Source organism: Mucor mucedo (genome assembly GCF_025094135.1).
Source record: "Mucor mucedo strain NRRL 3635 chromosome Unknown EV154scaffold_251, whole genome shotgun sequence".
Classification (NCBI taxonomy): Eukaryota; Fungi; Mucoromycota; class Mucoromycetes; order Mucorales; family Mucoraceae; genus Mucor; species Mucor mucedo.
In genome coordinates, this window is record NW_026252535.1 from 1,679 (window position 1) to 29,564 (window position 27,886).

At 36.0% G+C, this 27,886-nt stretch overlaps 12 protein-coding genes across 12 annotated transcripts; 7 read left to right on the forward strand and 5 right to left on the reverse strand.

The window, feature by feature from the left end:
• The first annotated feature begins 1,425 nt into the window (after nucleotides 1–1,425).
• Nucleotides 1,426–3,880, forward strand: EV154DRAFT_532432 (rab-GTPase-TBC domain-containing protein). The gene is made up of 8 exons (XM_051603910.1): nucleotides 1,426–1,821; nucleotides 1,909–2,158; nucleotides 2,231–2,388; nucleotides 2,467–2,513; nucleotides 2,592–2,715; nucleotides 2,776–3,254; nucleotides 3,340–3,371; nucleotides 3,424–3,880. The coding sequence occupies exons 1-8, from the start codon at nucleotides 1,476–1,478 to the stop codon at nucleotides 3,542–3,544; spliced, it is 1,557 nt and encodes a 518-aa protein (XP_051450435.1). The 5' UTR covers nucleotides 1,426–1,475; the 3' UTR covers nucleotides 3,545–3,880.
• A 127-nt stretch (nucleotides 3,881–4,007) lies between these two features.
• On the forward strand, nucleotides 4,008–4,727 carry EV154DRAFT_532435 (multi protein bridging factor 1-domain-containing protein). Its single transcript, XM_051603911.1, has 3 exons — nucleotides 4,008–4,035; nucleotides 4,106–4,194; nucleotides 4,256–4,727. The coding sequence occupies exons 1-3, from the start codon at nucleotides 4,029–4,031 to the stop codon at nucleotides 4,601–4,603; spliced, it is 444 nt and encodes a 147-aa protein (XP_051450436.1). The 5' UTR covers nucleotides 4,008–4,028; the 3' UTR covers nucleotides 4,604–4,727.
• A 10-nt stretch (nucleotides 4,728–4,737) lies between these two features.
• Nucleotides 4,738–6,436, forward strand: EV154DRAFT_153559 (uncharacterized protein). Its single transcript, XM_051594119.1, has 4 exons — nucleotides 4,738–5,263; nucleotides 5,326–5,498; nucleotides 5,565–5,647; nucleotides 5,704–6,436. The coding sequence occupies exons 1-4, from the start codon at nucleotides 4,896–4,898 to the stop codon at nucleotides 6,106–6,108; spliced, it is 1,029 nt and encodes a 342-aa protein (XP_051450437.1). The 5' UTR covers nucleotides 4,738–4,895; the 3' UTR covers nucleotides 6,109–6,436.
• A 981-nt stretch (nucleotides 6,437–7,417) lies between these two features.
• On the forward strand, nucleotides 7,418–8,926 carry EV154DRAFT_532442 (phosphatase 2C-like domain-containing protein). The gene is made up of 4 exons (XM_051603912.1): nucleotides 7,418–7,968; nucleotides 8,040–8,401; nucleotides 8,460–8,717; nucleotides 8,788–8,926. The coding sequence occupies exons 1-4, from the start codon at nucleotides 7,464–7,466 to the stop codon at nucleotides 8,863–8,865; spliced, it is 1,203 nt and encodes a 400-aa protein (XP_051450438.1). The 5' UTR covers nucleotides 7,418–7,463; the 3' UTR covers nucleotides 8,866–8,926.
• A 1,971-nt stretch (nucleotides 8,927–10,897) lies between these two features.
• On the forward strand, nucleotides 10,898–11,892 carry EV154DRAFT_532443 (Redoxin). Its single transcript, XM_051603913.1, has 2 exons — nucleotides 10,898–11,260; nucleotides 11,314–11,892. Exons 1-2 carry the CDS (start codon nucleotides 11,258–11,260, stop codon nucleotides 11,815–11,817), a joined length of 507 nt encoding a protein of 168 aa, XP_051450439.1. The 5' UTR covers nucleotides 10,898–11,257; the 3' UTR covers nucleotides 11,818–11,892.
• An 85-nt stretch (nucleotides 11,893–11,977) lies between these two features.
• Nucleotides 11,978–14,463, reverse strand: EV154DRAFT_488480 (uncharacterized protein; the record flags this gene model as incomplete). Its single annotated transcript, XM_051599123.1, has 7 exons — nucleotides 11,978–12,162; nucleotides 12,211–13,013; nucleotides 13,075–13,154; nucleotides 13,215–13,400; nucleotides 13,466–13,715; nucleotides 13,772–13,979; nucleotides 14,046–14,463. The coding sequence occupies 7 exons, from the start codon at nucleotides 14,461–14,463 to the stop codon at nucleotides 11,978–11,980; spliced, it is 2,130 nt and encodes a 709-aa protein (XP_051450440.1).
• A 241-nt stretch (nucleotides 14,464–14,704) lies between these two features.
• On the reverse strand, nucleotides 14,705–15,309 carry EV154DRAFT_557076 (uncharacterized protein; the record flags this gene model as incomplete). The annotated part of the gene is made up of 1 exon (XM_051605398.1): nucleotides 14,705–15,309. The coding sequence occupies exon 1, from the start codon at nucleotides 15,290–15,292 to the stop codon at nucleotides 14,705–14,707; it is 588 nt and encodes a 195-aa protein (XP_051450441.1). The 5' UTR covers nucleotides 15,293–15,309.
• A 312-nt stretch (nucleotides 15,310–15,621) lies between these two features.
• Nucleotides 15,622–16,360, forward strand: EV154DRAFT_432611 (uncharacterized protein; the record flags this gene model as incomplete). The annotated part of the gene is made up of 2 exons (XM_051596681.1): nucleotides 15,622–15,672; nucleotides 15,740–16,360. 2 exons carry the CDS (start codon nucleotides 15,622–15,624, stop codon nucleotides 16,358–16,360), a joined length of 672 nt encoding a protein of 223 aa, XP_051450442.1.
• Nucleotides 16,361–16,416: 56 nt separating this feature from the next.
• On the forward strand, nucleotides 16,417–17,326 carry EV154DRAFT_432601 (uncharacterized protein; the record flags this gene model as incomplete). The annotated part of the gene is made up of 3 exons (XM_051596680.1): nucleotides 16,417–16,526; nucleotides 16,588–16,800; nucleotides 16,867–17,326. 3 exons carry the CDS (start codon nucleotides 16,417–16,419, stop codon nucleotides 17,324–17,326), a joined length of 783 nt encoding a protein of 260 aa, XP_051450443.1.
• A 154-nt stretch (nucleotides 17,327–17,480) lies between these two features.
• Nucleotides 17,481–18,381, reverse strand: EV154DRAFT_432624 (Aph-1 protein-domain-containing protein; the record flags this gene model as incomplete). The annotated part of the gene is made up of 4 exons (XM_051596683.1): nucleotides 17,481–17,621; nucleotides 17,681–17,972; nucleotides 18,091–18,120; nucleotides 18,269–18,381. The coding sequence occupies 4 exons, from the start codon at nucleotides 18,379–18,381 to the stop codon at nucleotides 17,481–17,483; spliced, it is 576 nt and encodes a 191-aa protein (XP_051450444.1).
• A 34-nt stretch (nucleotides 18,382–18,415) lies between these two features.
• On the reverse strand, nucleotides 18,416–20,678 carry EV154DRAFT_153714 (uncharacterized protein). Its single transcript, XM_051594120.1, has 4 exons — nucleotides 20,422–20,678; nucleotides 19,552–20,362; nucleotides 18,822–19,482; nucleotides 18,416–18,749 (listed from the first exon to the last, which is right to left on the reverse strand). The coding sequence occupies exons 1-4, from the start codon at nucleotides 20,562–20,564 to the stop codon at nucleotides 18,496–18,498; spliced, it is 1,869 nt and encodes a 622-aa protein (XP_051450445.1). The 5' UTR covers nucleotides 20,565–20,678; the 3' UTR covers nucleotides 18,416–18,495.
• Nucleotides 20,679–23,495: 2,817 nt separating this feature from the next.
• Nucleotides 23,496–27,445, reverse strand: EV154DRAFT_532463 (uncharacterized protein). The gene is made up of 10 exons (XM_051603914.1): nucleotides 27,392–27,445; nucleotides 27,258–27,336; nucleotides 27,053–27,173; nucleotides 25,951–26,974; nucleotides 25,801–25,885; nucleotides 25,658–25,732; nucleotides 25,467–25,601; nucleotides 24,596–25,406; nucleotides 23,869–24,526; nucleotides 23,496–23,807 (listed from the first exon to the last, which is right to left on the reverse strand). The coding sequence occupies exons 1-10, from the start codon at nucleotides 27,438–27,440 to the stop codon at nucleotides 23,548–23,550; spliced, it is 3,297 nt and encodes a 1,098-aa protein (XP_051450446.1). The 5' UTR covers nucleotides 27,441–27,445; the 3' UTR covers nucleotides 23,496–23,547.
• Between the last annotated feature and the right edge of the window lie 441 nt (nucleotides 27,446–27,886).

The following is a 27,886-nucleotide window of genomic DNA, read 5'->3' on the forward strand; positions in this document are numbered from 1 at the left end:
GTCTATAAAAAAATTCTGACGGCTGCGATGCTTATACCGCACAAGCAACCAGAAAGACATAACAAACTCTATTCTCAAACCCCGGTTGGAGTTGTCAAGAAGCAGCTCATCAAACATGATTAATCAAGCATTTTGCTAGTGGTAATATCACTATTTATCCTTCAAGTATTTCATATTTGATCACTGTTTTTTTTCTAGTGCTTTCGTAACGGATAAGTCTGAATTATTACAATGACTTGTGATTCGAATCGATTCGGACGCGTCAATTGAAGCTCCCACGACCCCATGAACAAAACTAGTTTAATGTGGAGAAGTTCTAAAAAAAAATCCTGGCTTGGGAAAGAACGGTCATTAAGCATTCCCGCTCAACAATAAAACCCAAATACCCTAAACAGCATTGATTTACTATTTAGATGATAACAAATCCTCAAAAATTGTTTTAGGTGTGCCATCAAGGAGAAGAGAGATTACAAAAAGGAAAGGATACTAAAATCACCGTTTCCAGTGCTTTTCATGGTTGATTGATATACACGATCATTTATGGGTATAGTGATAAAAAAAGAAGCATTCTAAATGCAGAGAGGACAGTAAATCTATCTTCATTCTTTTTAACCTTTGTAAATAGAATTCACTTCTTTTATCTCTAATCGAAAGGTATTGCTTTTAGTCATGTCTGTTCTTGGAGTAGCCATGTTTTTTTTTGTAAAGTGGGTAGAAAACCAGTTTTCAATTACATCACATCTTCTAGAAAGGCAAAAAAAAAAAAAAAAAAAAGGTCCGCCCTAGACCCGTTCCCGAGGGAGGTCCATAAGTAAACATACGATTGCCCATCGGATGATTTTTTGTTTCTTTTTTTATACAGAAAAAAAGGGAGAGAGAGAGGTAACGGAGGGTTACACGTAATTGAACAATGAAAAGGGTAGATCAGTCTGTTGGGGAAAAAAAAAAGGAGACTTTTGCTCTCTCTCCGTGTTATGGGTAAAATGACATTTTTTCATTTTAGAAAACTACTAGAATACTGCTAAAGTTAGTTTGAAAAAAACTTGTTCCAGACATGAAGTACAAGAAAGTAAAAATAAATCAGGAGATGGATCTCCTTCTGTATGAAAAAAAAGTGCAAGAAAACTCGTGAGTTGTAAACAATGGGAGGTTTTCAATTTTTTTTTTTTTTTTTTTTTTTTTTGGGTTTCCGTCAATAGTCAATAAAAAGGGGAGTAGGTGTAACTCTTCTATTTTTGTAAATGGACCATGCACCATGGTAACAGACAGATTGATCAACTCCGCAACACATGGCAACAAAAGAAGACGGTCACTGTTGCGTTTGCTTGTGTGATCTACGGTGCGTGTTTATGAGAGTCAGAGTGAGAGGGGAGGAGGTGCAAATTACAATTATTTCCCTTTCTCTTTCTCTCTCTTTTTTTTTATACCCCTTTTCTCTCTTTCGTTTTTTTGCTTTCTTTCTAATAATTCACAACATGTCTTTCCCATCTCGGCCACAAGAAACGTTCGGAGGCCGTGCTCGGTCGTCTTCTTTCAATCATTCTGTGATTCGCAGACAGCATTCCGATTTACTTTTTACAAATACAAACAGTAGTCATAGAATGAGAAGACGACCTAGTTTTGATTCCCATGTACACCGATACGAACAACGACCTGTGCAACCCGTGGCTTCTCATAGTAATTTTTTAGCCGTCAGTAAGAAACATGTTCATAATGGGGCTTCTTCCATTGATGATGATTCAGGGTCGGAAGAGTATACGGAAGAGGATGATGGGTCCTTATGTGTACGTACTACCTTGGGTGAACATCGAGACTTTGTTGGTAAAGTATATATGTATATAAAAAAAAAATATGCGTGTAAATCATTCCCCCCATTATATTAATTAAAAAAAAAAAAAATCCATGTAGAATCACCAACTCCGATCACACCATCCGATTCTAAATCATTCACCAGTTCGTTTAAAGACAAATTGGTTGTAAACCGAAAAAATACATCATCAGCAGCACAATCAGCACAATCAGCACCAACCACAGGGAAAAAGGGGGTATTTGGTATGCTTTCCAGTAAGAATAGCAGTACTACTACCAATGGCAGTCAATTGTACGATGATGGATCTAATGCGACGTACCCACCTCCTCAGAAGCAAACCGGTCAAAGGTAAGCGATTTTTAAAAATAAAATGACATGGAATCTATCAGCTTAAAAAAAAGGACAATTGTATGGGAATAGAGATCAATACGGGTTTTTAAAGAGCACGCAATGGATTACTGAAGATGAATTCAATGGTTTTGAAAATTATTATGCGCCAATGATGAAACGTCGATTATTAAAATGGCGCCAATTATTATCTGACAATCATGATATGTGGCCTGCCAAGAGTAGTAAAGGTAATAAGAATCAATTGGTAGAAATTAATTGCGAAAAAAATAAATAAAAAAAACGTTTTTTATTGACGTTTATACTAGTTAAACGTTACATCCGAAAGGGGATTCCACCAGAATTAAGAGGACAGGTAAAAAAAAAAAAAAATGAGACGGCAATATATAAAAAAAAGTAATTTATCTGTTCCACGTTTTTAATTTCTATATAGGCTTGGTTACATTATAGTGGAGCTAAAGCGAGAATGGAATCAAATGTAGGCCTCTATCTTGATCTAGTACGACGTGCCGAAGAATTAGGAAGTAAAAACGAGAATCTCGAGATTATAGAAAGAGGTAATACGTGTGATAAAGGTGGAGGTTTACTTTTTAGTTTTACTTACCCCTCCACATCAGATTTACATCGTACCTTCCCAGAGAATAAAGCATTTCGCCCTTACACAAGCGTGGATGGTAGTCATACACCACCGGCATCTGTAGAAGAGAAAAACAATATACCCATCATCAAATCCTTGCGAAGATTACTCTTAGCATTTTCATTGTATTCACCTTCCATTGGTTACTGTCAATCACTAAACTATATTGCAGGTATGCTCTTACTGTTCATGACGGAGGAAGAAGCCTTTTGGACCTTTGTCATGACCATCACTGTGATATTGCCTCCCAATGTCTATGATGTGACGATGGAAGGTGCTAATATAGATCAAAACGTGCTGATGATACTAATCTCAGAAAGATTTCCCCACTTATGGAATAGAATGTCTGGCGGTAAAACTTTTTGGGAATGCGAGGAGGAAGGTGTAGGCATGCCTACCTGCTCTTTAGTGACCAGTCATTGGTTTCTTACCTTGTTCATTAATATCCTGCCTATCGAGGTAAAAACCACGCAACACCTCCCCCCCCCCTTTTTTTTTTTGCAAAGTGACTAACTTCCGCTTCCTTTTTCATTATTTATTGTAGAGTGTGCTACGTGTATGGGATTGTTTGTTCTAGTAAGTTAAACCCCGTATGGATGATGAAAAGTGTTCTGACATATCTTTTTAGTGATGGACAAAAGGTGCTGTTTCGTATTGCGCTAGGCATATTTAAATTGAACGAGAATGAAATCATGGCCGTGCACGATCCACTTGAAGTATTCCAAGTTATCCAGGTTTGTTCTTTTTAGGTGTACACTGGAATAGTTACTCATATTTAAAAAATTACGTAGAATATGCCAAAGCGCATGGTGGACTGTAATCAATTGATTGACGGGACTTATCTACAATATGCGTCTACTACACAAGTGAGTGATGAAGAGATTGCGGACCGTCGAGAATTGTTCAAGAAACGACGTGATGAACGACGACGTAATATACCTGTACAAAAGGCGGGTAAACTTTCAAAAAGAGGTACGGTGCGTGGTGCCATTATCCATCGAGCCAAAGAAGCTCGTTGGTTTGTTGAAAGGGCAAAGACTGTTAGAAAATAGTAATTATAATAAAAAAAAAATTGTTTACAACTCCGTGTGTTTTTTCCATGGCTTTCCAAGACGCGTGATTTTTCATTGGTTAAAATAGAATGCGCCAGCAAACAATTTTTTTTTAAAAGAACTGCGGTTAATTTTCCTTTATTTTTTCTTCTTTTTCACTCCAAAACTAAATTAATAAAAGATGTCTGGTAAATGAAGATAAAAAGATGACAAGGGAAAAAGAACGAAACTAAACGCGAAGTATTACTTTCTTGTTAGATTGGGATTCTGTAACTGTTCTTCGTAAGCGTGATCCTGGAAAGGCCAAGGTCACCCGTACTGATGCTGAAATCAATGCTGCCAGAAGAGTAAGTTAATTGTATGGTTTAAACTAGAGTGCGTGCCGAGAACTAACGATAAAGAATATAGGCTGGTGTTGCTATTGCTACCGATAAAAAGTCCACATTGACTAACTCTAGTCACGCTGATACTGATCATCGTCGTATTGCTAAGCTTGATCGTGATAACGATGTTGCCCCTCCTCCTCGTGTGGATGTCTCTGTTGGTAAGGCCATTCAAAAGGGTCGTCAAGACAAGAAAATGCTTCAAAAGGATTTAGCTGTTGCTATTAACGAGAAGCCTCAAGTTGTGAACGAATATGAGTCTGGTAAGGCTATTCCTAACCAAAATGTTCTTGGTAAGATGGAACGTGCTCTTGGTATCAAGTTGAGAGGAAAGAACATTGGTGACCCATTGACCTTTGGTAAGAAGAAGTAAATATCTTTTTCTGTCTATTTACTATAAACTATATACATAACCCACACACACACACACACACACGCCACAATATTTGTACAAAAACCCTCAAATAAAAAAAAAACTTTTTTTTTTATATGTCCACACACTGCAGGGCCGGAGATGGGAATGGATCTTGAGTTCAATATGCCGGGGCATAGGACCTCTTTCGCATTAAAAAAAAGGGGGGGAGGGCACACCGAATTTCTTCTTTTTCTCTCTCTCTTTTCTCTCTTTTTTTTTCTTCTCTCTTTCTTTCTTGAACACTGGCGTTATGAACCTTTCTATTTCGGAAATAGCACCAAAATATGATAACGTGGAATGGGTAGACACGGATGCCTCAGAGGATGAAGACTTTTTACCTCAATTCCGACATGAACAACCCATCTTGCCTTCAATAAAGGACTCATATTACGAAAGTAGCAGTGGCAGCAGTTTCGAAAGTAACAGTAGTCTGGAACAAGAATTCCTCGATGACATATTGGATAGAAAACGAAATCGCATGAATTCATTAAGCTGGGATATAAACACTAGAGAAATGTTTCGCCGTAAACTTACCATCAGCACCGAAACACCCGCTGACAAAGTGCGTAAAGCCATCGATAAAACAATCGATCACGGTATTGAACGAGTAGACATAAGGTTAATTCTGTTTTTCCACATCTTTCTCTATGCCACAAATGACTAATTTATTCACTTATTAGTAATGTGGAGTTGACGGAAATACCCGACGAAATAGGCGAACTCCAATATGTCACAGTTGTTCATAACGATATAGTAAAAACCGCTTCTTTGCAAATATTCCTGTATGGAAATTACCTAGAATCAATCAATCCATGCTTATTTCGCCTGAAGAATTTGACGGTTCTTAGTCTGAGTAAGCTAATATCTAAATCCTCACTATGCTTTACTAACAACTTTTTATTTTGGTTCATTTCTTAAGGAAATAACCGCTTAATCTCCATTCCACCTGACATAGCCTTACTTGAAAATCTAGTAGAACTTTCGCTTGGAAACAATCAGCTGGTACTTATATACACAAAAACAAATAGTCCATACACATTACTAATTGTATACATCAGACTACAGTGCCGGCAGAGCTTTTGCGTTTAAAGAAATTGGATATCCTTTCGCTTTTACCCAACCCATTTTTACCTTTACCCGAGGACAACTCACACAGGAAACGCATACAACAAAGAAGGTCTTCTTTAACAGAGATCGCTACCCGAAGTCTTTTGACGAACACACAGTCAGACAGTATGATTAAGGAAAACAAGTGTATATTACCTACAGAGATTCTCCACCGATTTCAATCGATTTCTCGAGTAAATTATTGTGAACAATGTAAATTACTTTTCCATTTACCAGATTTAGAGGAAATTATTTGGCAAAGTGTACTCAAGAATCATCATATACCTGTTCTTTATCGCTTTTGTTCTGTACGGTGTTGCAATACCATGAAACCATCCTCAACACTCATAGAATAGACACCCTTTCTTGTTGTCTCCACCCCCACCCCTTACATTATTCCCGCCCCACATCCTTTTATCTTTCACATCTTTAATAAAACCCATACGCCCCCATCATCTTTACGTCATACCTTTCTCTTGTCAACCTTCTCTTCTCTTTTAGTCCCAAATCACAACAAGAAAGTCCGCTTCCATTATTAATTTATTCGGGTCGATCGTGTGATTTTTAACTTTTCAGTCACATTAGGAAAATAATGTCTGTCCCCAATGTAAAAAAATTGTTGGGAGGTCGATGCCAAGAAAAAAAAAACACTGCAGAAATACCTAGCATGAATTGAGAAAGTTCCATTACAACGTTTTTATGCCTGTCTTCCATGTAGAGATACCGTTACTACTATGAACTATTGATAATGACATGCTGTGTCTGTCAGACCTTGTGACTAAATGGAAAGGAGACCTTCGCGTGCAATGTCAACACATACTTTCCAGTCCTTCCAAGTACTTGACACTAGAATGTTTCTTCTGACTTGACTCTATACTTTCTTGTGATACAGAAGACGATCTATAGAGTAACTTTGCTTAGCATATAAAAAAAAAAAGATTGTATGCAGGTACATAAAAGAATAAAGCTCTTTGTTATTTCTCTGTAAAAAGAGACTGTACGCAGAGTGTGTCAATAGTCATCATTCAATTCCTGTAATGAGTATGCTAAAATTAGAAGCTGCCTCTGGGGAGCTGCTGAATGCAAAAGCATGAAACAGTGGATAAGAAAAGAGTCATTTACATTTGTAGTTGACTGTCTGTGACACATCTGTTTCTAAAAATAGTTTTTCTGTGTAAACTATCCCCACCAGTGCGTTAAGTATCACTGTTTCTGTTTAATATAGAAAGGATGTCTTTCTCCTCTGTTCTGATGTCTTTAATATAGAATGAATGTCTCCCTTCTCTGTTCTAGGTGCTTCATATAGAAATTATATCTCTCTCCCCTCCTCTATTCTAGGGAGATCCTGTTTAATATTTTCCCCTTGGAAATTTATATATATAAAAGGTTGTCTAATTCCCGCAGCAATTGTGTGTCTCGTAATTAAAAAAGAACTTAACACCGAGGAATAAAATATTATTGAAAATTTAGCTACATTATCTAAGCTATGATGATCTAGATCTATTAGAAAAAAAAGGTGAAAAAAGATTGTATAAATAAACTACTGCATTGTTCGAAAAAGATGGGGAACACAAACAAAAAAGCCTGTGTATCTGAGATTCAAAATAAAAAAGGGTTTTTTTTTCATGTATTTATAATGCGGCAGCGAAAATAATTAAATAAATATTTTCCCTTTTTTTTTTTTTACTCTTTTATCTTATTTACATATCTAATGAAGTCAAACACATGGAAAGCAGTGACAGCGTCAGCCAACCACTTGAGTTACCGTCCACTGAATACGCAGGGCAACATGGCGTCTCTAACGTCCATTCGTCATCTCACAGAAAATTATTATTGTCCTCTTTATAAACAACCTACAAGTGGACGAGCGTTTTCATCCAACGAAAGTATTCGAGCCGCTTCTCCCGAATTACAATTACCTGAGCAAAATAATCATAATCATCATCATCATCACCACATGCCTCTGTCACATCATAAATCATTACCTTTATTTGATTTCTTCTCCAAATCCTATGCTAAAACCATCCCATCCTATATCTTTGCCCATGGCGCATCCGGATTTGCAAAGCGCAGAACACGTTACACAACCCCAGATAATAAGCTAAGGCTTAAAAATGATCATTATTACAGTATACAGATTGGAGAAGATGCTTATTTTAGAAGATCCGATGCTCTGGGTGTGGCGGATGGTGTGGGTGGTTGGGCAGGCGTTTCAGGTAAAAAAAAAACAAAAATCTCCCATATTGTAAGTCAAGCAAACCTGTTAATTTTATGTGTAAATTTATAGCGGCAAATGCAGCATTGTATTCAAGAAAACTGATGCATCATGCGTATCTCCAACTAGAAAGATTTGAAAATATCGATGATCCATGCTTTTATCATTATGATGAAGCAGATCCAGTGAGCATATTACAGAAAAGTTATGAGGAAAGTATGCAGGAAGCACAACAAGAAGGTATCATTGGCTCATGTACAGCGTGTCTTGCCATATTACGACACGAGGAATTACGTATTGCCAATCTGGGCGATTGCGGTATATCTGTGATAAGACACAACGATTATGTCTTTCGAAGTGAGGAACAACAACATTCCTTTAATTTTCCATACCAGCTGGGAACAAGTTCTCCTGATCGACCAAAGGATGCACAGGTAAATAAAATAAAAAACTTTCGCAGTTTTTTTTTTGTTTTCTTAACAAATTGTTCAGGCATTTACGGTTGCTGTGGAAAAGGGAGATATTATCATTATGGGATCAGACGGTTTATTCGACAATTTATTCGATAAGGAGATCTTGTCGATTGTCAAATCGCAATTGTCAAATACAAGACCCACTCGATTTCTATCCATCGAACCTCAAAAAATCTCTGACGCTTTAGCCGAAAGAGCAAAATACGTCAGTAATTGTAAATTAAATGTCGATAGTCCGTTTCAAGTTAGAGCTATCAATGAAGGATTATACTATCAGGTAAGGCACACTCTATATTAAGATACCAATTTTTTTTTTTTTTTTGCTCATTATTTCTGATATGGTATAGGGAGGAAAAGCAGATGATATTAGTGTCATTGTTGCAATCGTAAAGGATTGTGAGGATTCTCCTGATAGAAGATTATAATATGCCTGTATAAAATAATAACAATAAAAAAAACCCCCCTCTTGCTTTTCCCTTTTGCTTAGATTAGAAGGTCTCACTTTAAAGTTGTGTGTACGGTGTTTGAATATTAGTCACTGGTGCATAATTGACTCCCCAATCGGGTCTCATTTGTATATTATTTTCGAACCGTAACTGACTCGATTTTATGTTAAAGCCGTTGTCATACCCCCCTACATAACCTAATATTTCGGCCTTATTTTCACATCAAATTACTCTTTTTCTGTTTCTTTCTTTTGCATATTACTTTAATTTTATCGTTTCGTCTATTCTAAATCCAATTGAGCGAATTGGTTATGGCGGACGAATTTATTTTTTCTTAAAAGAAACAGTTGATCATGTCTGTTATGGCAATTGAAAATTTTCTCTGTCTTTTTGATTTTTAATTGAGCAAGCATTTAGGTGATGTTGATAAAACTTAAGAGCAAATACGTTTGTGCTAAGAACTGGTGTAGTATGAGATACTTTTATGTAATCTTGTGTGGGTTTGTGTAGTATGAAGGAGTCTGATGTACCTAGTTTGGTTTCCTTTGCAAATTTTATCATCTTTATATAGAGCTATAGTGGATTATTTACTTTTTCTTCCATACTAAAAAAAACTGTCAGTTTCGATGAGCGATTTACAGCCTTGATTTCCATTTTAAAAAAGATGTGTCCAACAACAAAAAAAATTCGTCTCTTGTTCTGTAAACAATGCTCTCACTTAATAAACTCAAAGTATACATAAGCTATCTTTCAACTTTTATAGTTTTTAGTTTTGAGATGAATTTCATTTCAGTTGTATCTAATCACAACTTACAAAACTGCCTAACTATATCATTACCTTGACGTATTTTTACGATTTTTTTTTTGATGATCTCTATTACGGTCCGTTTTTTAAAATTAAACGGTACTTCTTTTTTAGATCAAAACCTTTCTATGTGCTTGTAATAAGAGATGTTTATAAAATGTCTTAAATTGTACTCAGCATTACAATTTGATTATACGAGAAAGGCAATCAAGTTGAAAAGTAACTTAGGATTCAATAAAGTAATTCAAATGTCGCTTCACCCTTAAGTTTTGTTTTGGAAACAGTTTGCTGGATAGTAAAGTTAAATACAGGTAAGTTTTGTCCATGCGCGTTCAGAATTCATGCATCGTACAGAATACGGCGGACTTTATACATTTTCGTTGACAAGCGTTATCAGATGGGAATTTCGCCTTTGGAGTAATCTGATTGTGATTTTTTTTTTTTTAGATTATTTCAAAGACGTCTTGAACTACAGTTGCCAAAAGAAAATTAAAGTTTTCATGTATGTACAAAAAAAAAAACTTGGTCTTCATCTTTTTTCTTGATAATCAGGGAGATTGGTTGATTTGAGGATGCATGAAGTTTGTTCGCTCACATTTACCTATGCATTTGTCCTCATAAACATGAGATGAATCATGTCTCATGCTTGTATGTAAATGTGAAAGAATTATAAATTTAGGCTTTTTAGGAACAGTCTAGCATCGGATAAAACTGGTAGTCCGTAAGGACCCGCTTTAAAGGATATGCACACCAAACATCAGTGTATGGCTCCATCTGAAAAAAAAAATTGATTTATCTATGTCCCAAGTCCATTCATGGACTGTCACAAAATCTGCCATATTAGGAATTTTATCATGAACTCACAGGTAATTATCGATGGATTTATCTCGTGAGATATACATACGGTCACATAAGGTGATGGTATTAATAGTACGCTTATTATCATAAGCGGATATTCCTTTAGCGTGTTTTAAAAACCCATGTGTACGAAAGGTGTGGACAGTAACCCGATCCCAGGAGCCCTACGGACACTCCGGCGGTCCCTTAAGAAAAATATAAAATAGGACTTTGTGCAACGGTCTAACAAAGATTAATGCAAACCTTAATAAATATTTAGGTAAACGAAGAGCACAGATGGTTTCCATCATCCCTACATATAAAATGCTGATTAGATGCGAGATGGAATTGATACCTTTAATATGAGTAAGCTTTTTTCTTTTTTTAAAAAAAATAAAAAATTAACACTCAGTCTATCTGTAAAAAAACCCATCTCCGTGGTGCGTGTGCCCTTGGTTTACAAGTAGAACCTTCTATAGACATCTACTAGCACCTGAAAAAAAAACCAAGGGAACTGTCAATCCCTACATAATGAACTCTGTAAGTGAGTGAGAGAGAAAGGTAGAAAGTGATTACGTATCTTATGCTTTCTTTTCAATAAGAGTTTATTACGTCAATTTTATTAAAAGGCCGCATGAATCGTACAAATATAAAAAGATGAAAAAAGTAGGTGTTTCCTATTTCTTTCAACTTTTTTTAACACACAATTAAAAAAAAATAACTGATAAAATGGTAAGTAAGAACTAAAAGTCAATACATTATTTATATATTCACACGGTTCATAGACTATTTCTGTTGGCGACTCTCTTCCTCACGATGTTCTTACTTACGTTCCCTACGACCCTAAGCGTGACCCTATGGCCTGTCCCGCACCTGTCAAATTTGACCTTTCCAAAGAATTAAAGGGTAAGAAGGCAGTTATTTTTGCTATTCCTGGTGCTTTCACCCCTACCTGTTCCGAACAACACGTCCCTGCCTTCTTGGAAAAGTACGACGAGTTAAAGAAAAAGGGAGCCGACCTTATCATTTGCGTTGCTGTTAATGATGGTTTTGTCATGGATGCCTTTGGACAACATTTAAAGGTGAAGGATAAAATTATCATGGCCTCCGAGGGTGGATCTGGATTCTTTGATCATCTCGGTTTGACCTTGGACTTGACAAAGGCTGGTATGGGTGTCCGCTCTCAACGTTTTGCTTTGGTTGTTGATGACCTTAAGGTCACCTATGTAGGTGTCGATGATTCTGGCGTTGATAAGTCTGGTCCTGCTGGTGTATTGACTGCTTTGTAAAGAAGTGAAAGAGAAAAATGATATCCAAATAATAAAATAAAACGCGCTTTTATTTCTTTTATTATTATACTATAATCTAAACTAGTCAATGTGGCACATTAGCCATCCGGGGCTGTTTATTTGTTTGTATTTTTTTTTTCATGTGGGAAGAAAAAGATAATTATAAAACAGAACTAGGAGGTAAAGGTACTGGAGTATCCCTTTTTAAAGAGTTGGCATTATTTTTTTGTGTGCGTGATATATGTCTAGAGGAAGCTATCATTCTCTTTGTATGGTTCCCTTGTTCATAACTGTTTTCAAGCATGGAGTTTTCTACTTGGCACTTTTCATTCGGTGCCATCATGCCTAAATATGACGTTAGAATGATTAGCGTGTATCGTATTAGATTTTTACCTTTTTTTAACTCCAACACTTCCATAGGTTCTAAATAAGATAAAAGGTTGTCTAGATAATTCTTTGCTAGAGGGATATTCTCCTCGTCTGATTCATCATCACTACTGGAAGAATAGAAAGCGATATCATCTGGTATTTCTACTTTCTCAGCTGCATAGCTTTGTATTGCCTCGTTTGCGGTGGCTACATTAAAGCAGTTGCGGATGTCTAAACCTGCATCGCCTAAACATCCCGGTTGTTGACCAAATCTTTTAGGTGCTTTAATCTGGCCAAATTTCATGACGCTTCTCTGTTCTTCACGATATGTCTTGTTAGAAGGATCTCCTGTTTTCGAACCTGATGACGATGGCGACGAATAGATGGAAGAAGCAACCGAATCATGACTGGTTAATTGAGACGCAATCATCGGTGATGAAATATCGGGACGGGTGGGTCGATCATTTTGGAAAGCAGTAATACGGGTGCTAGACAATTTCCGAGAGAGAATGGTTCCCCAACTGGATATACTGTTTTTCATTTTTTCCAAGGCTTTGGGTTCGCTTAAATTATTTGAGACGGGGCTGATATGACGATGATTGGATATGGAAGAGATGGATATAGGCTTTGTGCTACTCAAGATGGAAGTTAAAGAATCCGTACACGATGAGGAACTTGTGGATGCTTTTGCAAAGGATTTTCTGATATTTGGATCGGATAAAATTAAGGTCGATTCGATTGTGCTTGGTTTGGCCAGCAATAATGGAGGAGGATCTAAAGCGATTGGATGGACTAACATTACCGGAATCTCTGATACGACGTCAGTCCTGCATGAATAAAACGGAGTTATTAAGTAACTAGCATGAAAATTAAATTGTTAGATATTACCTTTGAGGAGAAGAAATCAACATTCGAATTGAAAATGATACGTCAATTAATTTTTGGTTCCGGATGGTTACTTGATTTGGCTATATTTGATGGATAAATAAACTGTAAGGGTTTTTTTTTTCGTTGTCTATTTTAATTACCGGAGCTTCTACTGTCATAACGACATGGTCTTTGGTGTTTGGTTTCAAAGGTTGCCACCAACCTAGAGTTGACAAAGAGGTATGTGACACAATTTCACAGCAAGAGGTCAGGGGTATAAGCATTTCTCCCTCACTTGCAGAGTAAGTGTTCTGTTTACGTAATAGCTCGAGTTTCATGTCACAAATCTATATTAAAAAACAAATATGAATCCATGTAGAATGTACATATATAAAAAAACAAATATGCTTACTGTGTACGTTGTCGAGTTATTAATTTTAACTGTTACATAAATAGGCGCACCTGACATCCAAACTATGCGAGACAACGATAAATCCATTGCCACAGACGATGTCAATGACTTCCATACTTGTTTATCGTTTTCTATAATTGGGACATACAGGTCGATTGCGTCTTTTAGTGATTTCAATGAAGCTACATTAGGGTAAACCAGAACCTGTTTCTTGGTCGTGATGACATCTTGGCCATTGGACTTTATATCACTTGAAAGCTGTTAACATTATGATGTTGAGTTTTTAGTTTATGCGTTTAGACTCACCTTTGCAAGCAGTATTGGACAAAGCATTTCTTATCTTTGTAAGTGCCGCTTAAATGAGGAGCCAAAGTGACCACAAAAGGTATACAAATCATGTTTTCGGAAACGATAGTATGTGACTGAATCTCTTGTTGAGAGTTGATTCTAAATATCCGCAACGTCAAGAACTGGTATTGATGAGCAACGCTGCTCGATTGTGGATCAATGACGGCTATGATAACGTTTAGTTGATATGCGAGAACACTTATAGAGTTTATTAGTTTTCGATATCAAATACCTTCTATCCCAATAAATGACAATTCGAGTTCTTCGAGTAGTAAAATGTCTTCCGATTGAATAACGACAGTGCCTGAGAGTTCACCATTTGCTACTACATGCGGAGATTTCATATAAATCTTGACCCCTTCATTTCCTCCTGCCTGTTGTCCTCTTTTTTTTATGGATAGCCAAGACGGGGTATTAACCGATGATGTATTACTACCACTTGTTTTCAAAATGGATTGACTCCTTGCCAGACGTTTGAAGATATGTGTGATGGAAGGTGAGGAATTGGTTGTTTTGAGTGATGGGGATAAGGATAATCTTTTGTTTGGTCCAATACGATTGCCAGAGGCATTATTTGGCTGCAAAGTGTTGTTCAAAGCAGAATACCAAGTTTTAACAGGTTGGATAGTTGAATCAAGATTGCTAAACATCACGGGTCTTATTTGTTTTGATTCTACAGGTATAGAAAATGAAAGAGCAAGAATATATACGACTGATTAAAAAGCAGAGGGCAAATAAAGGGGGAATGCTGATAATAATCATCCGAATCAAATACAAGTTTTTTTAAAATTCCAAAAATGGGATAAATATGAATTCCTTTGGCAAACAACAACATATTTTATATAAGTAATTTTTTTTTTTTTTTGCTTTTTTTTATTATTATTATTATTTTTAGTTCTTTGGTTCGTCTGTTGGTAATTGAATTTGACGAGAATGGAATCTTGTGACGATAAAGAATAAGATAACTAGCGATGTTTCTATGGCGAATAAAATGACAATGGCATATTTTAAACCATAAACAAAACCAAATAAAACACAACCGACGTCCTCTAATAAACATACATCACCTTGTCCAATCAAATCAGTTGTTTTCAAATCAAATAAAATTGAAAACATCCAGCTTAGTGCCAACCCAAGTGGCATCAATAATTGACAAACCATTTCAACCAAAGAGGTGGTTGCTGAAGTAGGCTCGGTTATTTGTGCGGTAGGTTTGGATGACAATGAGGATGGGTTGAGTAGTACGAACAATGGACAGAAAATAGATGCTTGAGCTGCAACCAGAGTGGATATTAAACGACGATCTGTAATTGATTGGAGAATCCATGTTTTGATATCTTCTTTCCCATCATCTGTAATATTCAAGGGAAGAGCATTTGAGCTGTATAGACAAAGGGATCCAATTACGATAACTATAGCTGTAATTAAAGATGTGAGACGGACACAGTGTAATAATGTAGTGATACGGTTTGGATTCATATCAGCCAAAAAAAAATTTAAAAAAAAGAGAAGGAAATGATTAAAAAAGAAGAAAAAAATAAAATAAAAAATAAATTAGTATTTATACAAGTGATATTGCTTTTAGCATGTTCAAGTCAAGTCGAAATCAAAACTTCTCATCAGACTCGACGCGGTACTTGAAAATCTAGTCTCAAAAACTTCAGAGTGAGGTCAATCCCAATATATTCCTTTTTTTTCTTTTGCTTTCTTTATACAATCAGTAAAAAAAAAAAAAAATGAGTACAGAAACACGTCAAGGTCAACCTAGATACTGGTGTCATATTTGCAATGCTGAAGTCAATATTTATATGGCTCCCGATCCAACTTGTCAACAATGTAACGGGCAGTTTGTCGAAGAGGTTTGTCAATAATAAAATTAAAATCTTGGGCCAATGTTATTAATCGAAACTTGAACCATTCATTTAGCTCCAAGCGGATGACGACCCTCGAGAATTTTTAGCCGGAGCAGATAACCATGGACATAACATGGAAGGAGGAAACATACATTTACCAGACGGCGGAGCTGCCCACATTTTCTCTTATTCACCCTCCACAGGAAGGTTCAATAATGTACACGGTAATAGCAACGGTGAAATGGGAGATGATATATTTCAGTATTTCACTCCTCGTAATACGACTGCTAATAACACAACGGATGATCCTGAAAGATCATCAACAGAAACTGGTGGTGGTGGTGCCAACAACGCTTCCCCTTTGGGTAATATCGTACAAAATCTGCTGACCAATATTTTGGGTCAAAATGTTGATATAAACGGACAGATGGCCAACGCGGCAGCTGAAGGGGGAACGCCAGGCACAGATCCAACTAGACCAATGATGTTTTATGGCAGTGTCGTGGATGGTAATATGAGATTTCAACCTATGCCTGGTATGCCTGGTGCCATGCCAGGCGCAATGCCGACGGATGGTGATAACGACGGAGCAAATAATGAAAGAGGTTCAACCGAGGAAGGTGCTGCAGGAACAGGAGCTGCTGGCGCCAGAGGAAATAACATTGCAGGGTACTGTAAATATTTACAATTTTGAAAACAATCAAATTGACATTTTATCTTTCATTTAGTATACTCCAATTCTTATCAGCCATGACAGGGGCACCTTTGGACGTTGGATTATATGGTAATCCCAATGATTACGTATTCTCTCAGAATGCACTAGATAATATCATCACCCAACTTATGGAACAGACTGGAGGGTAAGCGTATAAACTATAATCAAAGTTTTTGTGTAAACCTAAAGAGCATGTCTATTTTTAGCGCATCAGCACCTCCTCCTGCACCCGAACAAGTTATTGAGGCACTTAAAAAAAGAAGTTTAACCGAGAAAGAGAAATCATCAGAAGCAGATTGTGCTGTTTGCAAAGATCAATTCGAATCACACGAAACAGTAATCGAGTTACCTTGTGAACATATATTCCACGATGACTGCATTAAACCGTGGTTGAAGTTAAACAGTACCTGTCCTGTCTGGTAACATCAATCATTAAATATATATATATATATCACGACTTTTGTGCTGATAAATTGTAATCATAGTCGTCATTCAGTTTTACCAGAACAAGAATCAGCCAACGGTCAGAACAGTAATAACGATAGCAACAACGGAACCAATGACAACCATAATACCCAAAATACACAACAGACCAGAGAAGCAAACGATGGTAACAATTCGACTGGGAGTACAGCCTCATATACTTGGGTAAGTGGCAATGGTGGGGGTAATGGCACAGCTCACCAAGGTATGCCTACTTCTTTTCCAGTAAATTTAGCGACTGCATTTCCTTCTTGGATAAATAATTTGACAGGTAATGCCTCTAGATCCAATAGCACCTCTACTGCAACCAATACAAACACAACCAGTACTAACACAAGTACAAACACCAACACCAGCACGACAACAAACTCAAATGAAAACACCAACTCAAACACAGCCACATCCAACAATGCAACGTCAAACACAAACACTCATTTGGACGATGATCTCGATCTTGATTAAACCCTATTTACTTGACAAAATAAATACACTTATAAAATCTCACATCTATGGTGTAATATACAAAAAAAAAGTACTAGAAGGAGAAAGAGACAAAAAAATAAAGAAATCCTGTGTACACGATTTATCGATAGTATAAAATAGAGGGTATAAAATATTACTGCTGGGAACGAGAAAGCTTAAATCTTGACTTGAGAGAAAGGGCAACTATATAACCGGAGACAGCAATAATACACAGACACACAATGATGGAGTAAATGCATCCATTACTGACTGTAGTAGACGAATTCAAAGTAGTCTATTGTAAAATTATGTTAAATATATAGCTACAGGCGATCATGATCAAAGTACACTTACCGCAAAGGAAGCACCATAATGTGAGACAATCACCCATATCACTTTCAACCATCCTTTTGTCTTTGGTAATTCTGAAAATCCTTCAAAGGAAATCATCATCCAGCTCATATGCATTAAAGAAAATAAAGAGGTTGTAATAGCCGAAATGAAATATAATGTTGCTTTGGGACACGAAGGACACATCATCACACCAGGACCAATGGATTCTACTAATAACGATATGTATCCCACCAGTGCGCTCATTAAAGCATACCCGTATCCAGACACTGTTTGAAATACATTAGTCCAGTAACTCTTCCATTCCTTTTCCAAACTTACCAAAAGCAAATACAGGGCGATTGAACGGAGACTTAGGGTTGGCAGAGACGATATTCAATCCCGCTTCGGCTCGATTAAGTAATAAATAAAACCCCCATCGACAAAGTTCTTGAATGGCAACACTGTAGGTTATACTAACAAAGTGCATCTCTTGTGTGGCTTTTGCAAAGTACCATATCACACTTGACAGTAGCAATGCTATTAAACAAAAGAAGGCACTGTTTTCGCATTAGATGAGGGACAAGATCTACTGCTTTCTCCATTTATTACCTTGACACCATTAGTAAAACATACTGTGCATTGGGTGCAATGTAGAGAAAAAATATAGACAGAATTGGACCATAGGCTATCAGTAAGCACCCAAAAAAGGTGTATAATGACATATTTTAAAAATAATTGGTAGAAAAGCGTGTAAAAAATAAAAAATCGTTTTCATAGAATTATATGATTGTCACACCGTACAATTATTGAACTGTCATTTAGCAGGCTTTTATTGTTTAGAAGTAAGCCAGTGTTAAACGCTCTTCTGAGGTTATATCCGGAATTAAACTACATCGTCCATACTCAACACAACTGGTACTATCTATCGAAAAATAAAGGGAAGAGTTGAAACTAACGGGGTCAATTTTTAGAGTAACAGGAGGAACATGCGCCCCAAAAAAGTTCATAAACCCAGTTAATTCATCATAAGAGATTGCGTCCAACGGAACACTTCGATCTAATGCGTCGGAGGAAGTAATCCTTATCAACCCTGAATACAAGAAGGTTTTACATCAATACATAATTATCTAAATCACGAAAATACGATACAGAATACACTTACTCAATTCTACACAACCATTATCATCATCATCGTTTATGTTTTCATTTTCGATTTCAATATCAAAATGTACAAATACTCCTGTGTTTGGAATCCTCTGGCCCTTTTCAATTATGACTATGGCTGAGGTATCCCCCTTTACTGTAACTGTTGTACCATCCTTCGGGTGTTTCCAAGTTAGAGAGACTTGACCATGCTCTTCATACGTATCAGATCCAATATATAACGCATACGTTTCGCTTGAAACTTGCTGCAAATCACCCATGATAAAACTATCATACATGTACGGTTTGGTTCCTTTGATGGGTTTTAATAGTTGATACACGCTTTCTTTTAGGAAATAACCTTGCGTGTCTTTTTCTTTCAATTCCATGCTGTTATCAAGAGATTCCTGTATAACTTTTATGTAAGCCGTCCCAAGCGGAGTATCATAAGGCAATCCAAATAGTTCTTCAAAAACAAATACATGATCTATTACATAGTTTCCAAATAGATCGGTGTTCACTATGGATGCTGCTATTGTATCCGTGAGATTTTGTATTGTTGGCTTTATGCCGATATCAATAGTATCACGAAGGGACATCTGAATACAACAATCACACGTACTACTAATATTTACGCTTTTTTTGTGATCCATAATCAATTTGTTGTTGCTTGATGCAAACTAAATAGAAAGTTTGATTGTAGAGGAGGGAGGTTAGGCTGTAATAATCTTTGATTTGTATAAACTTACAACTTCTGAAATGTAAGCTTTTAACTTTTCCATAACATCATTTAACTTTTTTAGCGAAAATATATCACATTGAGAGCACTCGTTCATGTCCCTAGAACTACAGCGATTGATGCCACCACTGCTTTTGGCATGCTCCCATATATATTTGCATATAGAGTCGACCACATTTTCGATCCGTAAAGTCTTATCACCGACAATAATAGTGGATGCGTAATCTGACACCGACGTAATCCTAACAACTTTATGCAAGGTAACTTGTATATATGATAAATGTAGCTGGGCTGTGACAAAATACGTTTGGAGAGGAAGCTCCAAATTAAGCTTATTTTGAATTGGGGGTAGTATTCCTTCTCCTCGAGTAGAAAAACGTACTCTTTTACGGTCGTCTGTGTTGAAAAGTAAACCACTTTCGATCAAAAAATTATCTTTTATAGATCCAAAGACATTTTCCAGAAGCACCTTTTCTATGAACACATTATATCCAATATTTCTGTTTCTCCACTGATTACCCAGAATTGTGGGCAACTTTTCGTTAATCAGTTTGTTGAGGTAAGCGAAATACATGATGAGAAAGAGGTGAACATATTTTTTCTGACGCACAACTAGGAATGGTTCGTCTTTAATAATAAGCCTGTTCCTTTTCTTTTCATACGCAAAAAACTCATCCAGAACACCCTTGGCGACATAGCTTTCGATTTTTAAACTCGCAGCTTTCATCGCAGCCGTGTACTTTTGTCTCTTTAACTGTTGACTGGTGTTTATCTGTAACCTTTCTTTGCTGCGAAACTGCTTTTTTGCGAATTGTTTCAATCTGTAATAATAATCAATTCAGTCACTTTCAATATGTTGTTGTGTGTTTGCAGTTGTTACCTATTTTGGATGCTCTGTGGGTTCTTTAATTTTTTAATAGCATACATATTACAATTGTTTCTTATAGGTTGCTCATCATGGTTGAAAGAAATATCCATTATATTCTTAAAATTCTTTTCCATAAAAGATACCAACCTGTACATGAAAAATTGCAAGAGATTTTAAACAACTAAAGTTTTGAGTACTGCTAAACAAATATGTACCTCTTGGTAAGTCGAAGTACAGTCTTTTCATTTATGCTTGATTGCTGGAAAAAGGTATCTAATGGGCAAATGTTACTATTTGTATAATATTTAGTTAGTTAAAAATGTCATTTAAATAGTGTAAATAATTATATTACCATTCATTGTAATCAGTCAGCATCTCCGTCTCCCCACCGCTTTTTAAAACCGCAAAATTAAACGTTATCTCTTTGGATAACACGTCTGTTTTTACAAAAATATTGTCAGTTTTTTTGTTGTTAGTATTATACTTGTATTTGTTAGTACCAATATTTATGATGGAATTTGGTTTTGATTGTTTAAATAATGAGGGTGACAAAGCTTCATCGCTCTTGATATTTTCAGTTATAATCGAAGGAGGTCTGGTACTATTTGAATTTTTTACGTATTTCTTGAGCATTTCCTTACCCCCAATGAAAGTCTCAAGATGTGTAACTTCGTAATGAAGTCTAGCATCAAACCCAAAAGTCATCAATCTGGTGTCAAACAGATCCTCACTTTTCTTCTTTATCCAGTGACTTAAAGAATCAAACAAGCTATATTTTTCCTCTTGGTACTCCGCTACATTTCCTATGATGATGGCTGTGTACTCTGTGCCGACTTTGTAACTTGTCAAGTTTCTTATTTCACGTAAAAGTCGGTTTTGAATAATAGACATTAGTGGGCTTTCAAAAAGTTCTTCTGAATTTACTAGCCCATAAGTATTCAAGGACGCATCTTCCGTGTCTATCGATTCTTGAGTATCTATAGATCCATCATCGTCTACCAATCCAACACTTTCGGATTGCTCCCATTCATCTTCGCTTCTTTTATTTGCGTTAGATAATTGATCAATTCGTTCTGAATCAATATAGCCCTCTTGCACATCATCGGATAACGGCACAGTGAAATAAACCGAATTTAAAACTCGCGTGACATATTTACCCTTGGTTGTTAATACAGGGGAATAGTGAGCAGAAAATAAATCAAGTGTGACAGATAGGATCGTGTCACTAAAGTTGAAAGCATACAATATATAATGTTTGCCATTTCCAATCTTTGTATTCATACTGTAAGTAGGCATGTCGTCCTCTAGGTACTGAAGATAACAAAAATCCAAATCCAGCTGACTGGAGAACAGCAATCTGTCGGGGTGATCTTGTTTTTGGGTGAGACCAGCACGAATGTAAAGGGGGCGAAGTAGATCTTCTTGTATGCCATTGTTCCACCGTGTCGGAACAACAAAAAGAAAGTTGTAATCCGAGTATGACCTGCTTAGTCTACCGTTTCCGAAAAATTGAGAGTATGAGCGTTTTAAATTTCGTAAGGTGATTTCCGCTCCCCGTAATATGATTCGATTATGCACGTCATTGTCGTTTTCCTGCATCTTTTGATAAATTTCATCTAATCTTATAAATACGTTATTAACGTAAAAAATCGAGTCATTTGCTTCGGCAGAATGTCTATTTTCATCAGCTTCAGTTCCGTAATGCAAGATAAGTTCACTTTTGATATCGTATAATATAGAAGAGCTTATATGACTGTATAATAATTTGTTTCATTGAACAATTAAACACATTTTGAAACTTCAATCCAGTTCATTAAAATGTTTACTTACACTGATCCAGTGTATATCGGATATCCTTCTCTAATAGTTGTAGAAATTAAGCGCATTTTCATTCCTTCTTCATTAACCCCTATTTTGGCTAAGTAACTGTAATTCTTACGAACCATTTTTTTTCTTTCACTTACAAAAAGCAATGCAAAAAGCATGTTGACAAAAATCATAATACTCCTCCATCTCACTGTAAAAATGAAAGGAAGAAAAAAGAAAGAAAGAAAAGGAACCGAAAAGAAACTGAAAAGAATAGCCAGGTTTCACGAATTTCATTTGTGTATCAAAAAGATCGGAACTCGTCCCCATTTGATCGACCAAAGTCTCTACACATGTTTGTACTGTAAGAGCAAATGCATACTAGGTATATCACCCTTTTTTTACCCTGTATACCTAGATTAAAAAACTTCAACTCAAAGGACGATCTAATCGGCGCGAGATTGCATACTATTGGCATTTAGTACATAATCGCATCGGCTAATCACTGAGATTTAAATTATTACTGTGTTAGTTTTTAACAAAACCCCACATTCAATGAAAAATATTCCCCTCTCCCATCTTCCGGGTTTTCTTTCGCACCAAATGCAAGTTTTAAAATAGACAAACCAGTTCAAAATTTTTTGTAGACAACTACAAAAAAAAAATATATAGGCAAACCTTTGTGTTACAGACAATACAAGTTTGTAGCCGACGAATCTTTTTCTATAAGCCAAAGTGGCCTGTTCATATGAGCTATAATCTCATTTTATGGTTTAAATTTTTTCCCTTTTTTGACTAAGAAGTATCTTTCTTCGACACTCCTGCAACTCGCTCCCAACAGAAAAACGTAATAGTTCAGAGCTATCATTTAAAAAAAAATGCGAAAAAATGGCATCACATCACAAGTTTATATATCCTCGTGAATATATTATAGCCTAAAATAGTATTGTACAGTCTGTGAGAAGTACAAATTAAATGATTTCTTACAAAATGACTGACGACAATTTCTTTCTTTTTAGTAACAAACGTAAATCAAGGGCTTTTATTAACAAAGTATATCTAAACGAAAAGGTATTTCGGCAAGGATTATTGAAGCTTTCAGCTTGGACATATTTATTTTAGATAATATTAATGTCATATCGAAGGATAGCAATGCTAAGACACTAGTAATAGTTCTTAAAATGCATGTTAGGATTATTAATAAAACAGTGACATATTCATAAAATAATAAGCAGCAAAGCCTGTAAAAAATAAAAAATTATTTTCGTTGTACAATATGATTGTTACACACTGTAAAATTTATTGAACTGTCATTTACCAGGCTTTTATTGTTTAAAAGTAAGCCAATGTCAAACGCTCTTCGGAGGTTACATCCGGAATCAAATCAAATAGTTCATACTCCACACAAAAGGTACTATCGATCGAAAAATAAAGTGAAGAGTTGAAACTAACAGGGTCAATTTTTAAAGTAACAGGAGGAATATGTCCCCGATAATTGAATGTAAACGAAGTTAATTCATCGTAAGAGATCGCGTCTAATCGAACACTTTGATCTAATGCGGTGTTTACGGCGGAAGTAATCCTGATCATCCCTGAATATAAGAAGATTATATATAAATACATCATTGCTTAAATCTTACAGAATCCACTTACTTAGTTCAATATCGCCATCAGTAAAATCATAGGGGGGGTTTTTTTTTACTTCAATATCAAAATGTACAAATACTCCTGTGTTTGGAATCCTCTGGCCCTTTTCAATTATGATTATGGCTGAGCCATCCCTCTTTACTGTAACTGTTGTACCATCCTTGAGGTGTTTCCATGTTAGAGAGACATGTCCACACTCTTCGGGAATGTTAGGTTTAACATATAGCGCATACGTTTTGCTTGACACTTGCTGCAAATCACCCTTAATAAAAGTATCATACATGTACGGTTTGGTTCCTTTGATGGGTTTCAATATTTGATACACGCTTTCTTTTAGAAAATAACCTTGCGTGTCTTTTTCTTTCAATTCAATACTGTTATCAAGGGATTCTTGTACAACCTTTATGTAAGCCATCCCAAGTGGAGTATCATAAGGTAACCCAAATAGTTCTTCAAAAATAAATGCATGATCTATTTCATAGTTTCCAAATAGTTTGGTACTCACTAGTGATGCTGCTACTGTATCTGTAAGCTTTTGTATTGCTGGCTTTATTCCGATATCAATGGTATCACGGAGAGACATCTGAATATGACATTCACACGTTCTACTAATTTTTACACACTTTTGTTCATCCATAATCAATTCATTTCTGCTTGATGCGAACTAAATAAAAAAGGATGATTGTAGAGGGGAAGGTTACGCTGTGATCATCTTTGATTTAAATAAACTTACAATTTCTGAAATGTAAGCTTTTAACTTTTCCATAACATCACTCAACTTTTTTAGCGAAAATATATCACATTGAGAGCATTCGGCCATGTCCATAGAACTACAGCGATTGGTTATACCATTGCTTTTAGTATGCTCCCAGATATATTTGCATATCGAGTCGACCACATTTTCGATCTGTAAAACTTTATCACGAACAATAATAGTGGATGCGTATTCTGAAAGAGACGTGACTCTAACAACCTTATGCAGGGTAACTTGTATATATGATAAATGTAGCTGGGCTGTGACAAAATACGTTTGAAGAGGAAGCTCCAAATTGAGCTTATTTTGAATTGAGGGTAGTATTCCTTCTCCACGTGTTGAAAAACGTACTTTCTTAAAGTCGTCTGTGTTGAAAAGTAAACTACTTTCAATCAAAAAATTTTCTTTTATAGATCCAAAGACATTTTCCAGAAGCACCTTTTCTATGAACACATTATATCCAATATTTCTGTTTTTCCACTGATTACCCAGAATTGTGGGCAACTTTTCGTTAATCAGTTTGTTGAGGTAAGCGAAATACATGATGAGAAAAAGGTGGATGTATTTTTTCTGGCGAACAAGTAGGAATGGTTCGTCTTTAATAAGAAGCCTGTTTCTTTGCTTTTTACACGCAAAAAACTCATCCAGAACACCCTTGGCAACATAGCTGTCAATTTGTAAACTCGCATCTTTCATTGCAGCCGTATACGTTTTCCGGTTAAGCTGTTGGCTAGTGTTTATCTGCACTCTCTTCTTGCTGCGAAACTGCTTTTTTGCGAAAGTTTTTAATCTGTAATAATAATCATTTAGTCACTTTCAATATGAGTTGCCATGTGTTTAAAGTTTTTACCTAGTTCGGATGCTCGGTGGGGTCTTTAATTCTTTAATAGCATACATATTACAATTGTCTCTTATCGTTTGCTCGTCATGGTTGAAAGAAATATCCATTACATCCTTAAAATTCGTTTCCATAAAAGATACGAACCTGTACAAGCGATTTTAAGTAACTATAGTTTTGAGCACTACTAAACAAATACTTACCTCTTAGTAAGTTGAAGTACAGGTTTTGCATAGATGCTTGATTGTTGGAAAAAAGTATCCAGTGGGCAAATTCCGCTATTTGTATAAGGCGTATGGTTAGCCAGTCATATACGTCATTTAAATAGTTTAGATTATCCTACTACCATTCATTGTAATCAGTCAGCATCTCTGTCTCCCCACTGCTTTTTAAAACCGCACAATTAAACATTATTTCTTTGGATAACACGTCTGTTTTCACAAAAGTAAGGTAAGTTTTTTTTCTGTCAGTCGTATATACTTGTATTTTAAAGTACCAATATTTATGATGCAATTTGGTTTTAAGTGTTTAAATAAAGAGGCCGACAAAGCTTTATGGCTCTTGATATTCTCAGTTATAATTAAAGGAGGTCTGGTACTATTCGACTTTTCTACGTATTTCCCGAGCACTTGATTTCCTCCGTTAAAAGCATTGAGATCTCGAACTTGGTGATATAGGTCAGCATAGCGCCCAAAAGTCATTGATGTGCTGCCAAACAGATCCTCACTTATCTTTTTAATCCAGTGAATTGATGAATGAAACAGGTTACAATTTTCCTCTACATATTCCCCTAAATTTGTTATGACGATAGCGGTGTATTTTGTACCGCTGTTGTACTTTGCCAAGTTTTGTGTTTCACGCAAAAGTTGGGTCTGGATGGACATTAGGGTCTTTTTATAGACTCCTTCTGTCTTCATTAGCTCACTGTTTACAGATTCCTGAGTATCTATAGATCTGTCATCATCTACCAGTTCATCACTTCCGGATTGATCCCATTCATCATTGTTTATTGTATTTAAACTCGACGGTTGATCCATACTGTCCCAATCAATATGGCTCTCTTGTACATAACTGGGTAATGGCACAGTGAAATAAACCGAGTTCAAAACTCGCGGGACATATTTACCCTTGGTTGTTAATCCCGGAGGGTATTGAGCAGAAAATAGATCCAATGTGATAGACAAGTGGGTGTTACTAAAGTTGAATGCATACAAGATGTAATGTCTACCATTTCTGATCTTTGTATTCATTCTTGCAGAAGGTACGTAGTCTAGGTATTGAAGATAACAAAAATCCAAATCCAGCTGACTGGAGAACAACAATCTGTCAGGGTGATCTTGTTTTTGGATGAGACCAGCGCGAATGTAAAGGGGACGAAGTAGATCTTCTTTTATGCCATCGTTCCACCGTGTCGGTACAACAAAAAGAAAGTCGCAATCTGAATTAGATTTGTTTAGTTTACTGTTTATGAAAAATTGAGAATATGAGCGGTTTAAATTTCGTAAAATGATTTCCGCTCCCTGTAAAATGATTTGATCATGTACATCAGTGTCGTTTTCCTGCATCTTTTGATAAATTTCGTCTAATTTTATAAATACGTTATTGACGTAAAAAATCGAGTGATTTGTTTCGGCAGACTGTCTATTTTCATCAGCCTCAGTTCCGTACTGCAATATAAGTTCACTTTGAATATCGTATAATATAGAAGAGCTTATATCACTGATATAATAATTTGTTTCATTGAACAATTAAATACAATTTGAAACGTCGATCCATTTCATAAAAAAAAAAATGTATACTCACACTAATTTACGTTGTAATAATTGTCCTTCTCTAATGCCTGTAGGAAATAGACGCATTCTCATTCCATTTTCGAGAATGCCTATTTTGGCTAAGTAACTGTAATTTTTTATGAAATGTTTTTTTTTTTCACTTACAAAAAAAAATGCAAAAAGCGCGTTGACAAAAATCATAATACTCTTCCATCTCACTGTCAAAGTAAAAAAAGAAAAAGAAAAGAAAAAGAAAAGAAAAAGAAAAAGAAAAAATACAAAAGGAGAATATCAACGGAAAAGAATAGCCTGGTTCCACGAATTTCATTTGTGTATCAAAAAGATCGGAACTCGTCCCCATTTGATCAACGATATGTTTATACTGTAAGAACAAATTGAAATTTAGTGTTGGATTGTACCGGCTGCTAATCACTAAGGTTCAAGTGATTACCGTGTTATTTTACAACAAAGAACCACATTGAATGAAAAATATACCCCTCTCTAATTCTGCGTGTTTTCTTTTGCGCCAAAAACTTGATTATAGACATACCTTTTGTGTTACAGGCAATAGTGTTTTAGCCGATAAGCCAAAGTGAGCTATTTATATATCCTTTGACAGTCCTGCGATTCGCTTGTAAGACAGATTAGTGCTATTATAAA